The sequence below is a fragment of the Clarias gariepinus genome, chromosome 5 (genome assembly GCF_024256425.1).
Source record: "Clarias gariepinus isolate MV-2021 ecotype Netherlands chromosome 5, CGAR_prim_01v2, whole genome shotgun sequence".
Taxonomy (NCBI): domain Eukaryota; kingdom Metazoa; phylum Chordata; class Actinopteri; order Siluriformes; family Clariidae; genus Clarias; species Clarias gariepinus.
Genome location: NC_071104.1, coordinates 8,565,596 through 8,581,132, shown reverse-complemented (window position 1 = coordinate 8,581,132; position 15,537 = coordinate 8,565,596). Strand labels below are relative to the sequence as shown.

The window sequence follows — 15,537 nt, the reverse complement described above, 5'->3', positions numbered from 1 at the left end:
ATACCCAGTTGACCTTTGACTTTTTTTGAGGAAACTGGAAACCCTGGGGGAAACCCACATGAACATGGGAAGAACTTGCAGAGAAACTCCACATAAACAGGCAGAAACCAGAGACCAGGACTCGACCGGAGATCTTAAAGCGGTGAGGCAGCTATGCTAACTTTTATAAATTTATATATAAAAATAGTTATTTCTCATACATATATCATAAATATACATACCAAAGATAAAACTGATGAAAGAAGAAACTGATATCTGTGGAATGATCAGATTTGTCCTTATGCAGCTTTAATATTCAAGAGCCATGAAGCTTAATACGTTTGGTTATCAAATCCCTCACCGATAACAAGTACAGGATGAAGAAAACTAGAAAGAAGGACAGAGGTAGAGTCAAGATTTTTTGTTTCATACTTCACAAAGTCTACTGTATCAAGGTTGTGCTAGCGCACACACACAGTCTGGCTAATAATAAACAACAGTTACACAACCGTCGCAGTTCAGAGGACGCTTGGCTAAAACATAACAGCCATCTTGCGAAGGGAAGGTCTCTCTCAGGTAATAATCACACGTGTTCCTGGAAGCCTTTGACCTCAGGTTAATTACAGGACACAAAGGGACACTGATGCTGTGAAATGGCCAGAACATAAAAAAAGGCCGCGTATATGAACTACAAAATGCAACCAGTCATGTTTTGCATGACCATTTTGTTCACAAATTAGTACACAGGATCAGGATCCTCGTTTTAAAGCATAAACTGAACTTCGGGGCTTGTAAGGGAACATGATACATTGTTCATTTGTTAAGTTAGTTCTTGTTTGAAATTGTACGCACTGACGTAATTATTTACTGGATCGGTTTTTAAATGAAGACCACCACTACACGGGGGGTTGAAAATGAAAACCCTCACACTAAAAGCTGATTATCACATATGAAACTCTCGAGTCATATGCCGCATCATTACGTTCCCCAAATGAGTCATTTCCCAGAGGCACCGAGGTGCTTTTCAATGGCTCCGAGACTGGACGAGTTTAGAGGATCGATCTTCATGAAAGTTTAATGCTGAGAGGGTCCCTCGACGTCTGTTTCTTAAACTTAACCCCCCCCCCTTCCTCCACACACACACACACACACACACACACGTTCCCCCCTCATAAAAATCCTTTGCTATCAAATTAAGACGACAAACCACTTCTTCCTAATTATCCTCCGCTCATCAAAAAGTAATCCCCCCATTAACAGATGTTTTGCCACAGTTCACGGCTGCTGAAAGTCCTCGTCACTTACTGTGACTTTTGTTAATTAAGAAATTAGCTTGGCAGAGTTCCTATAGGCAAATACTTAGCAACTCATTCGTCTTTTTTATTTTATTTTTTTTTAGATTTATTTACCTAAAATGAAACCAGATTTGGTCTTGTATTGTGCAGGTACTTTAAAGGACACTCTACTTTTTTTTTTACATGGTAACCTAAGAATTACACACAGGCTGAAATGTACCTTTGTTCATTTGGCAGAGTAGGGCTAGACATATCTGTCAAGCAAGACCACAAAATTGAATCTAATGGGACACTGCAAATTACAGAGACTTGGACAACACAGACCAAAGAATCAGCCTTAGTTACGCTTTTGTGAAGCTGAACGGATTTCTATCCAAATCATTCCTTAACTCATGAAACTATATACAGTAGTTGTTGTTCTTTTGGCTTCTTCTGAAAAAGGGTTCTCACAGCAGACCATCTGATCTGCACCTTCAACGTGGCACAGGATTTACAGCGGATACCCATCCTGTCGCAACCCTCCTATTTCTACTGTACCTGACAAGCTTTATTAAGGATGTCCTGCATCCACTGGTTGGGTTTAGGGTATTGGCTAGGAATCAAACTCAGGGCCTTTCACATGGCAGATGAGAGGCCTAAAACTGAGCCACTGAAAAAGCCTATGTGAAAAAAAAAATAGTATGATATTTATCAAATAGATATATGACTTTAATTGAATGCTAAGATTTAACAATGACACTTCATACAAATGATTCAGAGTTTTCTGGAGCAGTGAAAACGTGACTTGAGGTGTGGTCCAGGTAGCAAGAGTTCAAAAAGCTTAGGCGGTAACCACCGGCTGGCATTTTGATTGACAGTTCATGAAGCAGTCAGCTGATGCCAAACCTTCTCTAAAAACTCTTTCATTTTAAAATGTTTAAAAGTGGTTGAGATTCATCCGAATTCCAATGTGACTTAATATTCGTTTTGTATTATGGAAGGTGCTCGAAGGATTTTCCACCTGCATTTCTAATTAAAACTAAAATTTTAAATACATCCATGCTTTGCCAGTTTAGCCTGATTTCATTCATTTCCTATCCTGCTTATCCTTCATTGGGGAGCGGGAAGATTGGAGCATAACCTAAGAGACTTCTGGCATGAGGCGGGATACACCTGGATGGGGTGCCAATCCATTACAGGGCACACATGCACACTTACACACTACAAGGAATTTGGGATGCATGTTTTTATACTGTGGAAGGAAACGGGAGTACACGGAGGCAACCCAACAAGCATTGAGAGAATATGCAAACTCCATGCACACAGATCCCGAGGCAGAAATCCAGACATCGACGCTGGAGGTACGAGGCCACCGTGTTAAACACTACTCCACTGTGCCACCTATTTCATCATACATTATTATTAATTATGTTAATATATAAATATCAGTATGCAGTGTTAATATCTATGACCAGTGGATGACATCAATGATCCCTGGACTTCTATCCTTAATAAAAAAAAATAAAAAAAAACATTATCTGTGTACAGGTTGGCCTTTACTGTTTCCATCACTTTTTTTTTTCAAGCACTGCCTTGCACTATTTGTTCCGTGGTGTACTGTGCATGTTACAATAACATTCTGATAAATTCTTAAAATGGATGTTGGGATGAAGGAGGAGTTGAAGAAGTAAATAGTGAATGTAAAGAGTCATGTTTGTGGGTAACAAGTTCCTACTCCTGTAAAGGACGGCATGTGTATGTCACTGAAAGCATTTAACTGGATTTTATATACAAGATCTTGTACAGTGCAAAATATTAACATTACACTGAGGATATCACCCAAACCTTTATTTAATTATATTATTTTGAACACATGATGATTTGGAGGACACTGCAGCCCATAAGAACCCACGTTGACACAGGCGTCACAAAGCACTTGAATGTTTTGGTGAAGTTTATCCTTGACTTTAACTCATGAAGTCAATAAGTGACTTCTAGTAAACATTCTGGCGCAGTCATGTGAACAATCTGTGAATTTGTGTACCCATGACATCATTTCCAAAGTGGTGGTGTCCCTGGGCAACACATGTGATAGAACTTCTTCATTTTTAAAAAGCTTGTTTTTCTTGATGCTGAAAGCAAGTTTCATCCTAATTTAACAGTTGTAATGACTTAATAACATCTTGTATTTTTTATTTAACTTGTTCTGACTGCTTTTCTTGAAGGAATTAAGAACATATTGCTGTGATATATATCAAACGGTTTAACCCTAGAATTGTCAAAAAAAAAATCAAAATGTGTTCTATGTGGCTCGTGTTATATCCCCCATGACGTCCTTTAAAACAAAAATGGGTCTTGGGTCTTAGGGATTAGGGACCATTGAGACTATTAATGACTGATGAGCTGAAACAACAACAACATTCCCTAAAGATAGCCACCAACAGCCAACAATTTAGTCCCCAACATGTCCACACAGCTGGTAATGCATGTAACTCCCAAGCTCGGCCATGTTGGGAAGCTGTAATATAACAAGAATGCAGACTGGCTGGTGGCTTTCAAGGACTTCAAGGAGCTTTTCAGATCAGAAAGTAAAGTAAATATATGGTGTGGCGGGGAGTCTGGGAACCTGTGAACGCAACTAGCTCTTCAAGAACCTGTCTGGGAAAAAACGGAAAAGAAAAAATTTATTCACAATCGTTGCTTTTAAATTTGAAACACAACAAATCATATGCGCACTGTAAAAGTTGACCTGAGCTAAGTTAGCCGGCGATTTAAAATTGATTGATTACGATAACGGGCCACGTGTCTGTCACATGAAGCTAACCTGCGTTTCATTGACTAAATAATGGCTGCAAGGACTACATCGAGTTTAAGCACCATGTTAGATTTGCTCCGGTTCACCATCCCCCCATTAATCTATTGACCTCAGTTTTTTTTTCCTCCCCTACCATCTGATCCCAATAACAGCCATGAGCTGTAGTGAGGCTTTGTACATTTTAAGCCAGTTTACCAAAGAAACGTGAATAATTTGCATTGCAGGATTTTCCAGTAAACCAGGGTCATGAAAATAGTTCTGGAGAATCCGTGAAAAACAAAACAATCTTTGGAGTGTTTGGCTGGTATAGAGTTTGCATTTTCCTCAGATGTAGCTGGAAACCAAACACAAATCCACAACACACCAATGAAAACAGTAAACATAAGAGATACAAAGACTACAAGGATTTTCTCTTTCTGAATTTTTTTAATTGAAAAATACTTCAGAATTCATCTTTTGACTGTGTAATACAATAATCTTGAGTTTAGCAATACAGTGTTGAACTCTACTGGTTTTGGTAAGGAAAAGTGCTAAGTGGTGGACCGAGGTTGCAAGCACATAAAATAGTAAGCACCGTCCACCACACGTCATGTTCATCATGAGTGTCTTCATAAGCCTGGATCGTGTACAACAAGTCCATGACTTTATGTACCCAGCGTTTTTCTCTTCCGCAGGCCTTAACCTTCTGGTCAGGATCCTAAACGGAGTTACTCGTAAAGGATTTTAGGCGGCGTTATTCTCGTGACGCACGCGGTCACGCTTCGAGCCGTCGTCAGAGAAAGAAAATCAAGCGTTTCCACGGACTGTTCGTAAATCTTCTTCACAGTGCTAAAGTAGAGAGCTCCTTCGGTATGACGACGGCACAGTAAGTCAACAGCAGCACAAAAGGGAACCAGCCCTTTTTCATTGTGACGAGTCATATTTGAGTCGAAATTCAAGTTTTTGCATTTTTAAATTTTTTTCTGTAAGTTCACTATGGTTCGAAACCATCCAGCAAGCCGTACAGCATCTGCAAAAGTTCAAAGTAAATCCAACTCAAAGCAAACAAACTGCCTCAAAATCAGTCAATCAATCAATAATCCAAGCATTGCGTTGGCACGTGACGATGGGTCCCAGGCTTGCAGGAGGGCATGAATGACGGGGGAAACAGATCCTTGGAGCGAACATGGGTTATCGCTTCTTTTTCTGCTTCAGGGCTTTTCGTCGCTTCACGATCATTTCGTACAGTTTGTCCATGCCTTCGTGAAGCCCCTCGCCGATGATGGCACAAGCAGGCTGAACGTGGTATGCCGTGGACGGGGTCAGCTCGTTCAGTGCCAGCTGCTTCTCAATATCGGCCACCGGCAGAGACCTGGGCAGATCCTGTTTATTGGCGATGACTAGGAGCGGTGTTCCTTGGTTCTCTGCAAACTTGGTCACCTTGTGCAGCTCGGTTTTGGCCTCCTCGAGCCTGTCAACGTCCACCGAGTCCACTACGTAGATGATGCCGTCCGTGCAGCGACTATACGATTTCCAGAGCGGACGCAGCTTCTCTTGGCCGCCGACATCCCAGAAATGGCAGCTGATGCCCTTCGCTGCACCATTGCTCAGCTTGATCTTCTCGGTGTTGAACCCGATCGTGGGTACGGTGTTGACAAACTCATTGAACTTCAGTCTGTAGAGGACGGTTGTCTTGCCTGCCGAGTCCAGCCCGAGCATCACGATGTGAAGGGACTGGAAGGCGGATATGTTGGAAAAGCCGTTCCCCATTTCTTTTTTTTTTTTTTTTTTTAATACGCTGTCCTCTGATACGAGGTACGTACCTGACAGGAATGATTCAGTAGTACGGCAGTTCAGGAGCAGTAGTTTTAACAGCTTGATGACGCGGTCATGAGGAGACGCTCAAGCTTCAGAGGTGGAAAAAAATTCCAGTATTTCCTTTACATTTGCATTCTCCTCCATGAACAGGTTAAAACGCCATCTTTCCTTTTCCAGCTTGACCGGTTTCCTCTCCCAGTCACTCCACACTATATGTAAACTGGTCCTTTTTCTTAAACATGATGCCTTTTTTCAAATGAAACATATATCCTGCTCTAGTTCTGTGAAATAGATCCCAATAAAACAGAAAGTAAAAAAGGTATATACGAAGCCGAAGGTGAATCAGTAGTCAGAACACACACGCAGACACACGCAGACACACCTCACGTCTCACCGCCTCAGCCTCTCAATGCTGAGAGGAACTGCAGAGCGGCGGAAAACCTTCCTGAGACTCCGCCCACATGCGCCGCCAAACGCGCGCGCAGCATGATTGACACTCCGAAATCATTCCCTGATTGGCTGAGCCTTTTTTTCCCCCAAAGGTCCCGCCCACTGCCGTCGCCTAGCTGCACCATTTCCTCTCAGTGAAACACACGGCACATAGCAAATAACCAGACGGATGAGTCAGGAGCTTTTCCGTTCCGTATAAATGCAGCATGATGTTTGTCTAATGATAGTGTGTAAATCATACACACACACACACACACTCAAAATTAGTCGCCCCCCCCCCTTTTTTTTTTCCTTTTTGAGGCAAATGACCGTGTGTCCAATGATATTGGGACAAAACCAGTCCAACAAAACTATTTTCTTCAGTAGCTTAATATGAAAAATCTTTGGTTAACTCCTAAACAGCGTGTTAGTGAAATGATAAAACGCATTTGTTATAAAGTTCACTGAATAATATCATCATTTATCAAGCATAAACATATCGAGCCTGTAGCACCACCTACTGTCAGAGTTAGGGATTACAGCAAGTGTTTAAGAGTCACAGAGCAGTACAGTATAATATACACTATATTTACATTTCCCTTTAGGCATTTGGCAGACACTCTCAACTTACAAAAGTGCTTTGAAGTTTTAAAAATTAGATAGGTTACTAGCTATAAGTACCTTCAATCATACCATCTGGGAAGGTTATTATTTTAAATTTTTTCCCTATGTTTTTAGTTGTGACAGTGACTCGCTGTTCGGACATCCAGAGGAAGTTTATTCCACCACCTAGGTGTCAGAACCAAAAACAGTCTACGTAGATGCATGTCTTCCCCAATCACTTAGAGATGGTGGGACCAGCCGAGCAGTGCTGGAGGGAACGTGGTGCAGTGCGGGATTTGATTAGAGCTAAGAGGTAAGTGGGTGCCGGGCCATTTTTAGCTTTGCAGGCAAGCATCAGCATTTTCAATTTGATGCGGGAGAAGCCAGCTACAGAAAGCCAGTGGAGGGAGCGGAGAAGTGGGGAGGTGTGGGAGAACTTGGGAAGGGTAAAAACGAAACGTGCAGCTGCATTCTGGTTCGGCTACAGAGGATGAATGGTGGACAGAGGCAAACCTACATGGGCAAAAGTATCTGGCCAAACCTGCAATGACATATATATGTACATATGGCACTGATGTTGGACGAGAAGGCCTGGCTCGCAATCTCCGTTCTAGTCCATTCCAAAGGTGCTCGATGGGATTGAGGTCACAGAGCTTGCTGTGGGGCAGTCAAGTTCTTCCCCACCGAACTCATCAAACCATGTCTTTATAGTCCTTGATTTGTGCACTGGATGAGTTCTGGAAGCACACAAAAGCATAGAATGTCTTTACAATTTCCCTTCCTCTTACTTGAATTTGGTTGATCACTTGGATCATAAAGGAGCGAATTATGCCTCCCCTCCATACTTGGTGGGTTACCTCTGGTTGTAACAGGCAATTTTTTTTTTCTAGCTACTTCTTATGACCGCTTCATCCAAATCCTGAAGCTGTTAAAACTACTGCTACTGAACTGCTATACTCCTGGTTCAGTCCTGTCAGGTACTATCAGAGAGCTGCGGAAAAGGAAGAAATGGAAAGAAATTTCCATTTCCAAAAAATCTAAGCAACAGTGCAGTGAAGGGGATCAGCTGCCATTTCTGGGACGGCCAAGAGAAGCTGCGTCCGCTCTGGAAGTCGTATAGCCACTACACGAACGGCATTACCTACTCGGTGGACTCTGTGGATGTCAAACCCCAGTCACATGAAATGCGGGCCGATTGGTGTTGTTGTTTTTCTTTCGGCTATTCCCGTCAAGGGGTCGCCACAGCGGACCATCTGATACGCACAACAACTTGGCACAGGATTTACCCCGGATGCCCTTCCTGACACAACCTTTCCATTTTTACCCCATACTGCATCCAGTGGCAGGGGTTTGGGCACTGGTGGGAATTAAATCCGGGCCTTCTGCATAGTAGGTGCAAAACCTACCACTGAGCCAATGCTTAATGCACTGATCGCAATATGTCTAAGTGTGTGAGTGTGAAAGACTTCCCCTTACATTAGTCATGGTAGTGTTTAATTAACTGTTTTATTTCCCTTCTACCACGAGATTTGCCAATTATTGTTATTTAGTTGGTATTTTCTTTTTACCAGACAATAGGTCATGCTTTTTAACTATTTAAAGTTACATTAATTCTGGAGAAACGTCTGCAAGACAACTCAGTTCCTGTTATTACTTCTATAAACAGTAGTTCCTCCCCAGCTTCAATTTTTTCTCTTGAAGTTTAAAATACACACACACACTCATACTCACACACAGTTTGTTGTGTCACCTAGTCCACCATCCTGAAGGATTTCCTGTGTCAGTAAACTTTGTCTCAAACTGCCATTTGTGCATCTTTCTGTAGACGATAACATCTTCATTGAATAAAAGCATGTGTTGCTGTTTATTATTAGAATCAGTCATGCACTTATGTCTTAATGCATTGTTACTATGAAGACAATAAAGTATTATAAATTATGACATTAAAATTAACCTGTGATTTGTTACTTTGCAGGCGGAACTACTTTGTAGTAGCTGTAGAGATTCAGTAGGGCTGTGAAATAAAATAAAAACAGTCAGGCATATGATATGTTGGGCGTTACTGTGGTTTTGATTGTGGGAGGACTGAGTTTCTATGTAGCGCTTTTGATTGGAGGGTTGCTTTTGTCAAGCAGGCATCTCTGAAACCTACACCTATAGTCATTGTTACTAACGACTTTGATACTTCAACACTGCCTACCCCAATAGGAAAGGTGAGAGCCGCATGAACATCATAATGGCTTTTACACAGTCTCCTGACTCCTACTAGCTCACTTGACCTTCTTTCCTGCAAGTTTTAACATTTGCTTTGCCCCAGATGTTATAGCTTTCCCCACTATTTCTAATGAAACAACTATTTAAAACTCCAGCATTTATTAAAGTCAAACAAATTTGTATACCAATTTTAACAATGAACATAATAATAATAATAATAATAATAATAATAATTATAAACACTAGATTAGATGCATTCTCCTATTTCACAATAACATGATAGCATGGAATTAAAGTGTGAGCTGTTGCATGATGCATGTACTGTCAGATAAAAGTATCTAAAATCTAGCGTAATCAACTTTTTGGCATTATTATTATTATTATTATTATTATTATTATTATTATTAATATTATATTTTCTTTTATGTTAACTTATATGGTATGTTATGCTTTTGCTCTTTGTCCACTAGGGGGCATTGGAGCTCAGTAGATGTTTGGGGTTGGGATTGTGAGTATTAAAATATGTAATGGCAAAAATAAAGCAAAAAATACAAGAAAGAAAGAAATGCATAATAAATAACTCTGATAAGGTGTGTGTAATTGTAAACAGATTACTGTCAGTATGGTCAGTAATCATAAAAATATGGTCTTAATCATCATGCTGGACACATTCTTCATTCCTAACTTCAGCTGTTATTCAATCTTTTTTCTTAAGTTAATATTTCCCCAAAATTAATTGTAATGAGAGATAAAAAATAAATGAATAAATAAAGAATAAGTCTTTTGGGGCAGCACGGTGTCTTAGCCATCTACAGGCTATGGGTTCGATTCCCACCTCTGGTCTCAGTGCATGGAGTTTACACGTTCTCCCCGTGCTTGGTTGGTTTTCTTTGGGTAAGTTTCCACCAACAGTCTAGATGAGTGTGTGTGTGTGTGTGTGTGTGTGTATGTGTACCTTGTCCAGAGTTTCCAGGCCGCCCGCGACCCGGTAGTGAGTGTCCCTTGAGTGAGAGTGCAAGTCTTTTGGCTCTTTAAATTATTTTATAAACACACCCATAATTACAAGAGTGTTTTTAAATAAAATATTCCAGGTACAACTATAAATCACAGTGTGGTGTGGAGTAACATGCACCCCCGATCTTTACACTGTCCTGATTAAGGAGTGCACAGGAATGCACTTAACTTTAAGGCCAGTCTGTACCAGTTACCACACACACACACACACACACACGCACACACTTTGAACTGGCCTGTCAGTTTCATTTAAAATGCCCAACATGAATGCAGATGCTGGCGTTTGATTATAAGTGTTACTACTATAGACACCATTTCAAAAATTAGCCTCACTAAATATATAAAAGTTATATTAAACTCAATAGTTCAGGGGAATTTGCATGCTGGGATGTAACCATATTTTTGTATTATTCTCAGTATGCATTTTATCAACTTCCTCTGACTATTTCCTCATGCTTAACTCCAAGTCGCCATCTTAGGGGCCATTTGAGTGCTTTATTAGCTTGAGGGTCATTGGTTAAGTCACACCTTGGAAACCTGTGAAATGGAGTTAACAATGCTTGTTTAAATAAAACAGTATTTTAATAAAAGGGTGGGGAGGATCTTATAACTGGAAACAATAAAAAAGTTAACATTTCACAATTTTACACTGATCAGCCAGAAGATGCCATATGAGGACCTTCCTAATATTTTTTAGGTTCCCACTTTTGCCACCATAACAGTAATGCACTGACACCTTTTTATAACAACCAGCATTAACCTTTTCCCCTTAATTTGATCTACAACAGTGCTTCTATTTGTTCAGCCTTTACTCCCCATGTGCACCAGGAGCCTTGGACATCCATGACCATGTCTCGAGTTTATCAGTTTTCCTTTCTTGGACCACTTTTTATATGTCCTGACCACTGCAGACTGGGATCATCCCACAAAAGCTGCAGTTTTGGACTTCTCTCTGACCCTGTTGTCTAGTGATTTTTTCTGCTTCTGACACATCAACTTAAAAAAAAGCCCCTATTGTAACAAGATATTGAAAAAAAAAAGCTACGGTGAGAAGGGCCAAATTGCGATGGCTAGACAACAGGAAACAACTCCAAAACTGAAGCTCTTGTGGGATGTAACCAGGCTGCCGGGGTCAGAGGTCATGACCAAAAGTGATCCAAAGAAGGAAAACCGGTGAACTGGCAACAGGGTGGCCAAGGCGCACTGATGCACTGAAGCGAAGGCTGGCCCGGGTAGTCTGATCCAATAGAAGAGTTAAAATTGAGAACAAGTTTAATGCTGGTTCCAGTAGAAAAGAGTCAGTACACATAGATCATTACTGTTTTGATGGGAAAAGGGAAACATACTCAATATTAGGTGGGTGGTCATAATGTTATGGCTGATCAGTGATCTTTTGTAGCCAAATACTCCACCTTAACATGAGGATGACTTCACTAATACTTATCGTTTCATGCTAGCTGGTTAATTAGGAATGTGTGCTACTGTAGGTAGCTAACCAAATCAAACAGAACTTTAAGGTTTCTGATTTTTCAACCTTTCTGATGTTCGACCTCCACAGTGAACTAAAACATGTATTGATATCAAATCTGCTTTCATACCATTTTTATTTTTTAAATGTTATTTAACCATTTGACCCATGTTTCTTCATTTAGAGTGTGTATATACTGTAGGCAGTTTATTTTCCGTGCAAGGGCAGGGAGAGAGAACAGGGTGGGTCAGAGTTTAACACTGTGTGTATGTTTAGATTGGCAACCGTTTTGGCCAACAGAAACCATGAAGCCGAGATAAAGCAGGAATTTACCATCAGGATTGATGTTACATTACCATTATTTAGTAACCCTTTGATTAACCCAATTCTTTTTTTTTTTTTTTAAACAAAAGCAAACCTATAAATTGGCTTATGCTTACAATTGAGATTATGTTCTATTATGAAAAATCTGTACTTTATAATATTACAACATAAGCACAAACTTGCATTCTATTTTTTTGTATATTAATACTAGAAACTGACAAGTTTACAGGAATATAACACCACCAAAAGGTTATGCATGAGTATCCTCTGTGCATTAAGGTACCCACTGCACAGCATGATGGGTAACTGGAATCTCATACCAGTAAAGGCTACTGTTTTACTGTTTTAAGCCAATTTTTAAAATCAGTTTGATCAGTAAATAATAATAATTTTAAAAGGGTGCCTAGTTCAACACAGCTAAAGGAACATAGACAAGCCTTTGAATATCACCTGCCCAGTTAAAAGCTGAGATATAATGCAATATGTCTATTTTTGTCCCCCTTCCTAACCTCATTAACTTAACAGCATTTAATGGCAATGCACGCCAACTTGTGGAGAATTTATAGCTTGATTGAGGTTGAGTCAAACTACAGACAGGTGGAAACAATGATCAGGGGCGTGGCCAGTGCAGACATTTGGAAAACCAGGAAGAAACAAAACTAAAAGTTTCATGACAAATACCCTAATTATCAAAAAAAAAAAAAAAAAGATTTACAGAAGATATGCATAATTCCTATTAAGGTGTATCATCCATATCTAACTGAGAAACCAGTAGTTTTTCTAAATCACGGGACATGTGTTATTTTCTTTCTTGAAAATTATAATTCTTGTCCTAACGTATTTTTCCTTCAAAAAATAAAAAATAAACTGGACACCAAATTATGTACAGCCTATGAGATCATACACTGGGGGATTTTGTTTTCCTGCCTATTTGACTTTATCATGCATTTTAACTAAAAAGCGTGTCTTGTGCTTCCAAAGAATTTTTGTGCTTTGATTTTCACTTAAACTTAAAAACTCCAAAGTTCTGCCAGAGGTTTTCAATTATTTATTGGATGTTGGTGGAGGCCAATGGAGGAAACGAATGAAAATGTGTGAGAGTCAAGCTAATCGATTCAGCCTTAGATGATCAGCCAGCTTTAGATCCTTTGCATGTCATTTATCTATTTATTTATTTATTTATTTATTTTAGGAAATACTTACAGCATGCTCAGAAAACCTCAGGGGGATTTAAGGTGTAACTTCATTAACAAAGGTGTACTTGTTTACAATTCAAAATCAAAAAAAAAAAAAAAAAAACAGTTTGCGGTTATTTAAATGTTTTTTTTATTTATTTTATTTTATGGGTAGCAGTGTTATAATGCTTGTTCACTGAGGACGGTTTAACCAGAAAGGGAACCAGTGTATAAGGTCATGCATTCATGAAATGTCATCATATGTTTTTTTACTTCTGCATCTGAACAATTTGTTTACTTCCTAAATCTATTGCTCACATGTCTAGCTGGCTAGTTGGAGCTTGTGGAGCTAAAGGTTGCATTAATACAAGCAAGCAAAGCATGGATAGTTAAATTAAAAGAGAAACTCATCACTCTGGAATAGGGTCAACTCATCAGACCATGTGACGTTGCTTCAAAGTCAAATCTTTATGCTCCCTAGCAAAGAAAAAGCCTGTTTTTTTTTAAAAGCCTGTCTTAGTAACAAGTGGTTCTTCTGGACACACAGCTGTTTAGTCCCAATCCCCTGAGTTCTTACTGGATTGGGTGTATAGAAATGCTCTTACTTCCAGTAATAAATATATCTGTAATTTGTACAGAATCTTTTTTGAAGAGGCGACTTGACCAAGCATTTAAATTATCTCCATTAATGACTTTTTTTTCTTCCATGTTTGAACATATTTTCAGATAACCTGTTAAATTCCAATATTTTCAGCAACCTCTTTAGTTTTTTTCTTTCCTTGATGGAGCCCAATTATTCGACCCTTTTGAAACATTATTATTATTATTTTTTTTTTTTTTTTTTTTTTTATAGTAGACTTAAGACACATCTCTTTAATCTGGCATACACATAATTCATCCCATAACCTTGTACTCCAATACACTAAAGTGCACATTCACATCTAGTGTTGACAAACTCATAAACTAATTTTTTTAGTTTGCTAATTTTGCAAACTAAAATGCTAATTTTTTTCCACCTGTTCTTTTTTTTTCTACCCATCCTGGGGGGTTTCGAGATTGTGCCAGCTCCAGTAAACAGAGGCCAACCCTGCGAGTCTCCTAAGGCACCCAGAGAAGAAAGAGCTCCAGCTGGTTTCCTCTTCATGATGGTTTGGAGCTACACATGCCGCTCCTGAGCTCCCAGTGATCCAGACCCCCTCTCCTTTCTGCATTCCTCTGACTTATCCTGGTGCCATCCTGGTGCCGAACAGGACTCCATGTTAACTTAGACATCTTCTGTTATATTGAACGTCCAGCTGCCTAACACACAGTATGTCTGGAAAAGAGTTCCTGCTATCCATCATCACCCAAATGAGGATGGGTTCCCTACTGAGTCTGGTTCCTCTCAAGGTCCTATTGCCATCTTAGAGAAGTTTTCCTTGCCATCGTCGCCGTTGCCCCACGGCTTGCTCATCACGGACAATCGGATCATTATGATTTATACATGAGCATTATGATTTTTTTCATACACATTTCTATAATTTTGTTTTCATTTTGTGAGGCTGCTTTGAGATAATAACCTTCGTTAAAAGCCCTATGGAAATAAAACTGAATTGAATTAAATTATCATTTTGATTTCTTTTACATTAATTATTCCATTCATCCATCCATCTTCTAGACTGCTTATTCTGTACAGGGTTGCGGGATAGGAACCTATCCCAGAAGAGTCCAGGTGCCAATCCATCACAGAGCGCACACACACACACACACACACACACACACACACAGCACAACGGGCAATTTTGGAACACCAATCTGGAAGTTTTTGAACGGCACAAGGAGAACATGCAAACTCATGCAAACGCACACAGGTGGGAATTAAACCCCTGACCCTGGAGGTGCGAGACCACTATACCACCGCGCTGCCTGTTAACATTATTATTATTATTATTATTATTATTATTACTGGCAGCTGGTATTTGGCTCAGCTCCTGGACCTGGATAAGCCTGGCTGTATGTCAGATCTCCCTGTTGTGACGTAATTGTTATATATTCCAGTAACACATGCTGAATAAAATATCACAGATCATGCACGTGAACACACCACACAACCTCTCTGAGTTAAAACCTTGTTTAGCTATTAATCCTGTGAGGATGTCAGGATCAGGCCAGTACTAACAGTAACTACTGTAGTTTTGAAAAATGACAAACAAGCATCTGTGCAGACCTAAATAAATTAATTTCCTGGTGTATCGGATCGTGATATATGACCAGATTTCTTAAATTATTAGTAAGATATAGTATTTTTGCACCCAGCCAAGACTCGGGTTGCCATGTTTTAATTTGACTCCCCACCCCATTCCACTGCTTCTCCTTTCATCCCCCACAGATACAGGGAGAACAATCTGCCCTTTGTAATGTGTCTGTGTTTCCTCAAGACCTTCTCACATGTGTGTGTGTGTGTCT

General features: G+C 39.8%; 1 protein-coding gene across 1 annotated transcript; it reads right to left on the bottom strand.

The window, feature by feature from the left end:
- Positions 1-4,480: 4,480 nt before the first annotated feature.
- On the bottom strand, positions 4,481-6,266 carry arl4cb (ADP-ribosylation factor-like 4Cb). The gene has a single exon (XM_053497360.1). The coding sequence runs from the start codon at positions 5,815-5,817 to the stop codon at positions 5,239-5,241; it is 579 nt and encodes a 192-aa protein (XP_053353335.1). The 5' UTR covers positions 5,818-6,266; the 3' UTR covers positions 4,481-5,238.
- Positions 6,267-15,537: the final 9,271 nt, after the last annotated feature.

Bases quoted from the DNA above. Each gene is read 5' to 3' on its own strand.
- arl4cb (XM_053497360.1), bottom strand. From the start codon at position 5,817: ATGGGGAACGGCTTTTCCAACATATCCGCCTTCCAGTCCCTTCACATC.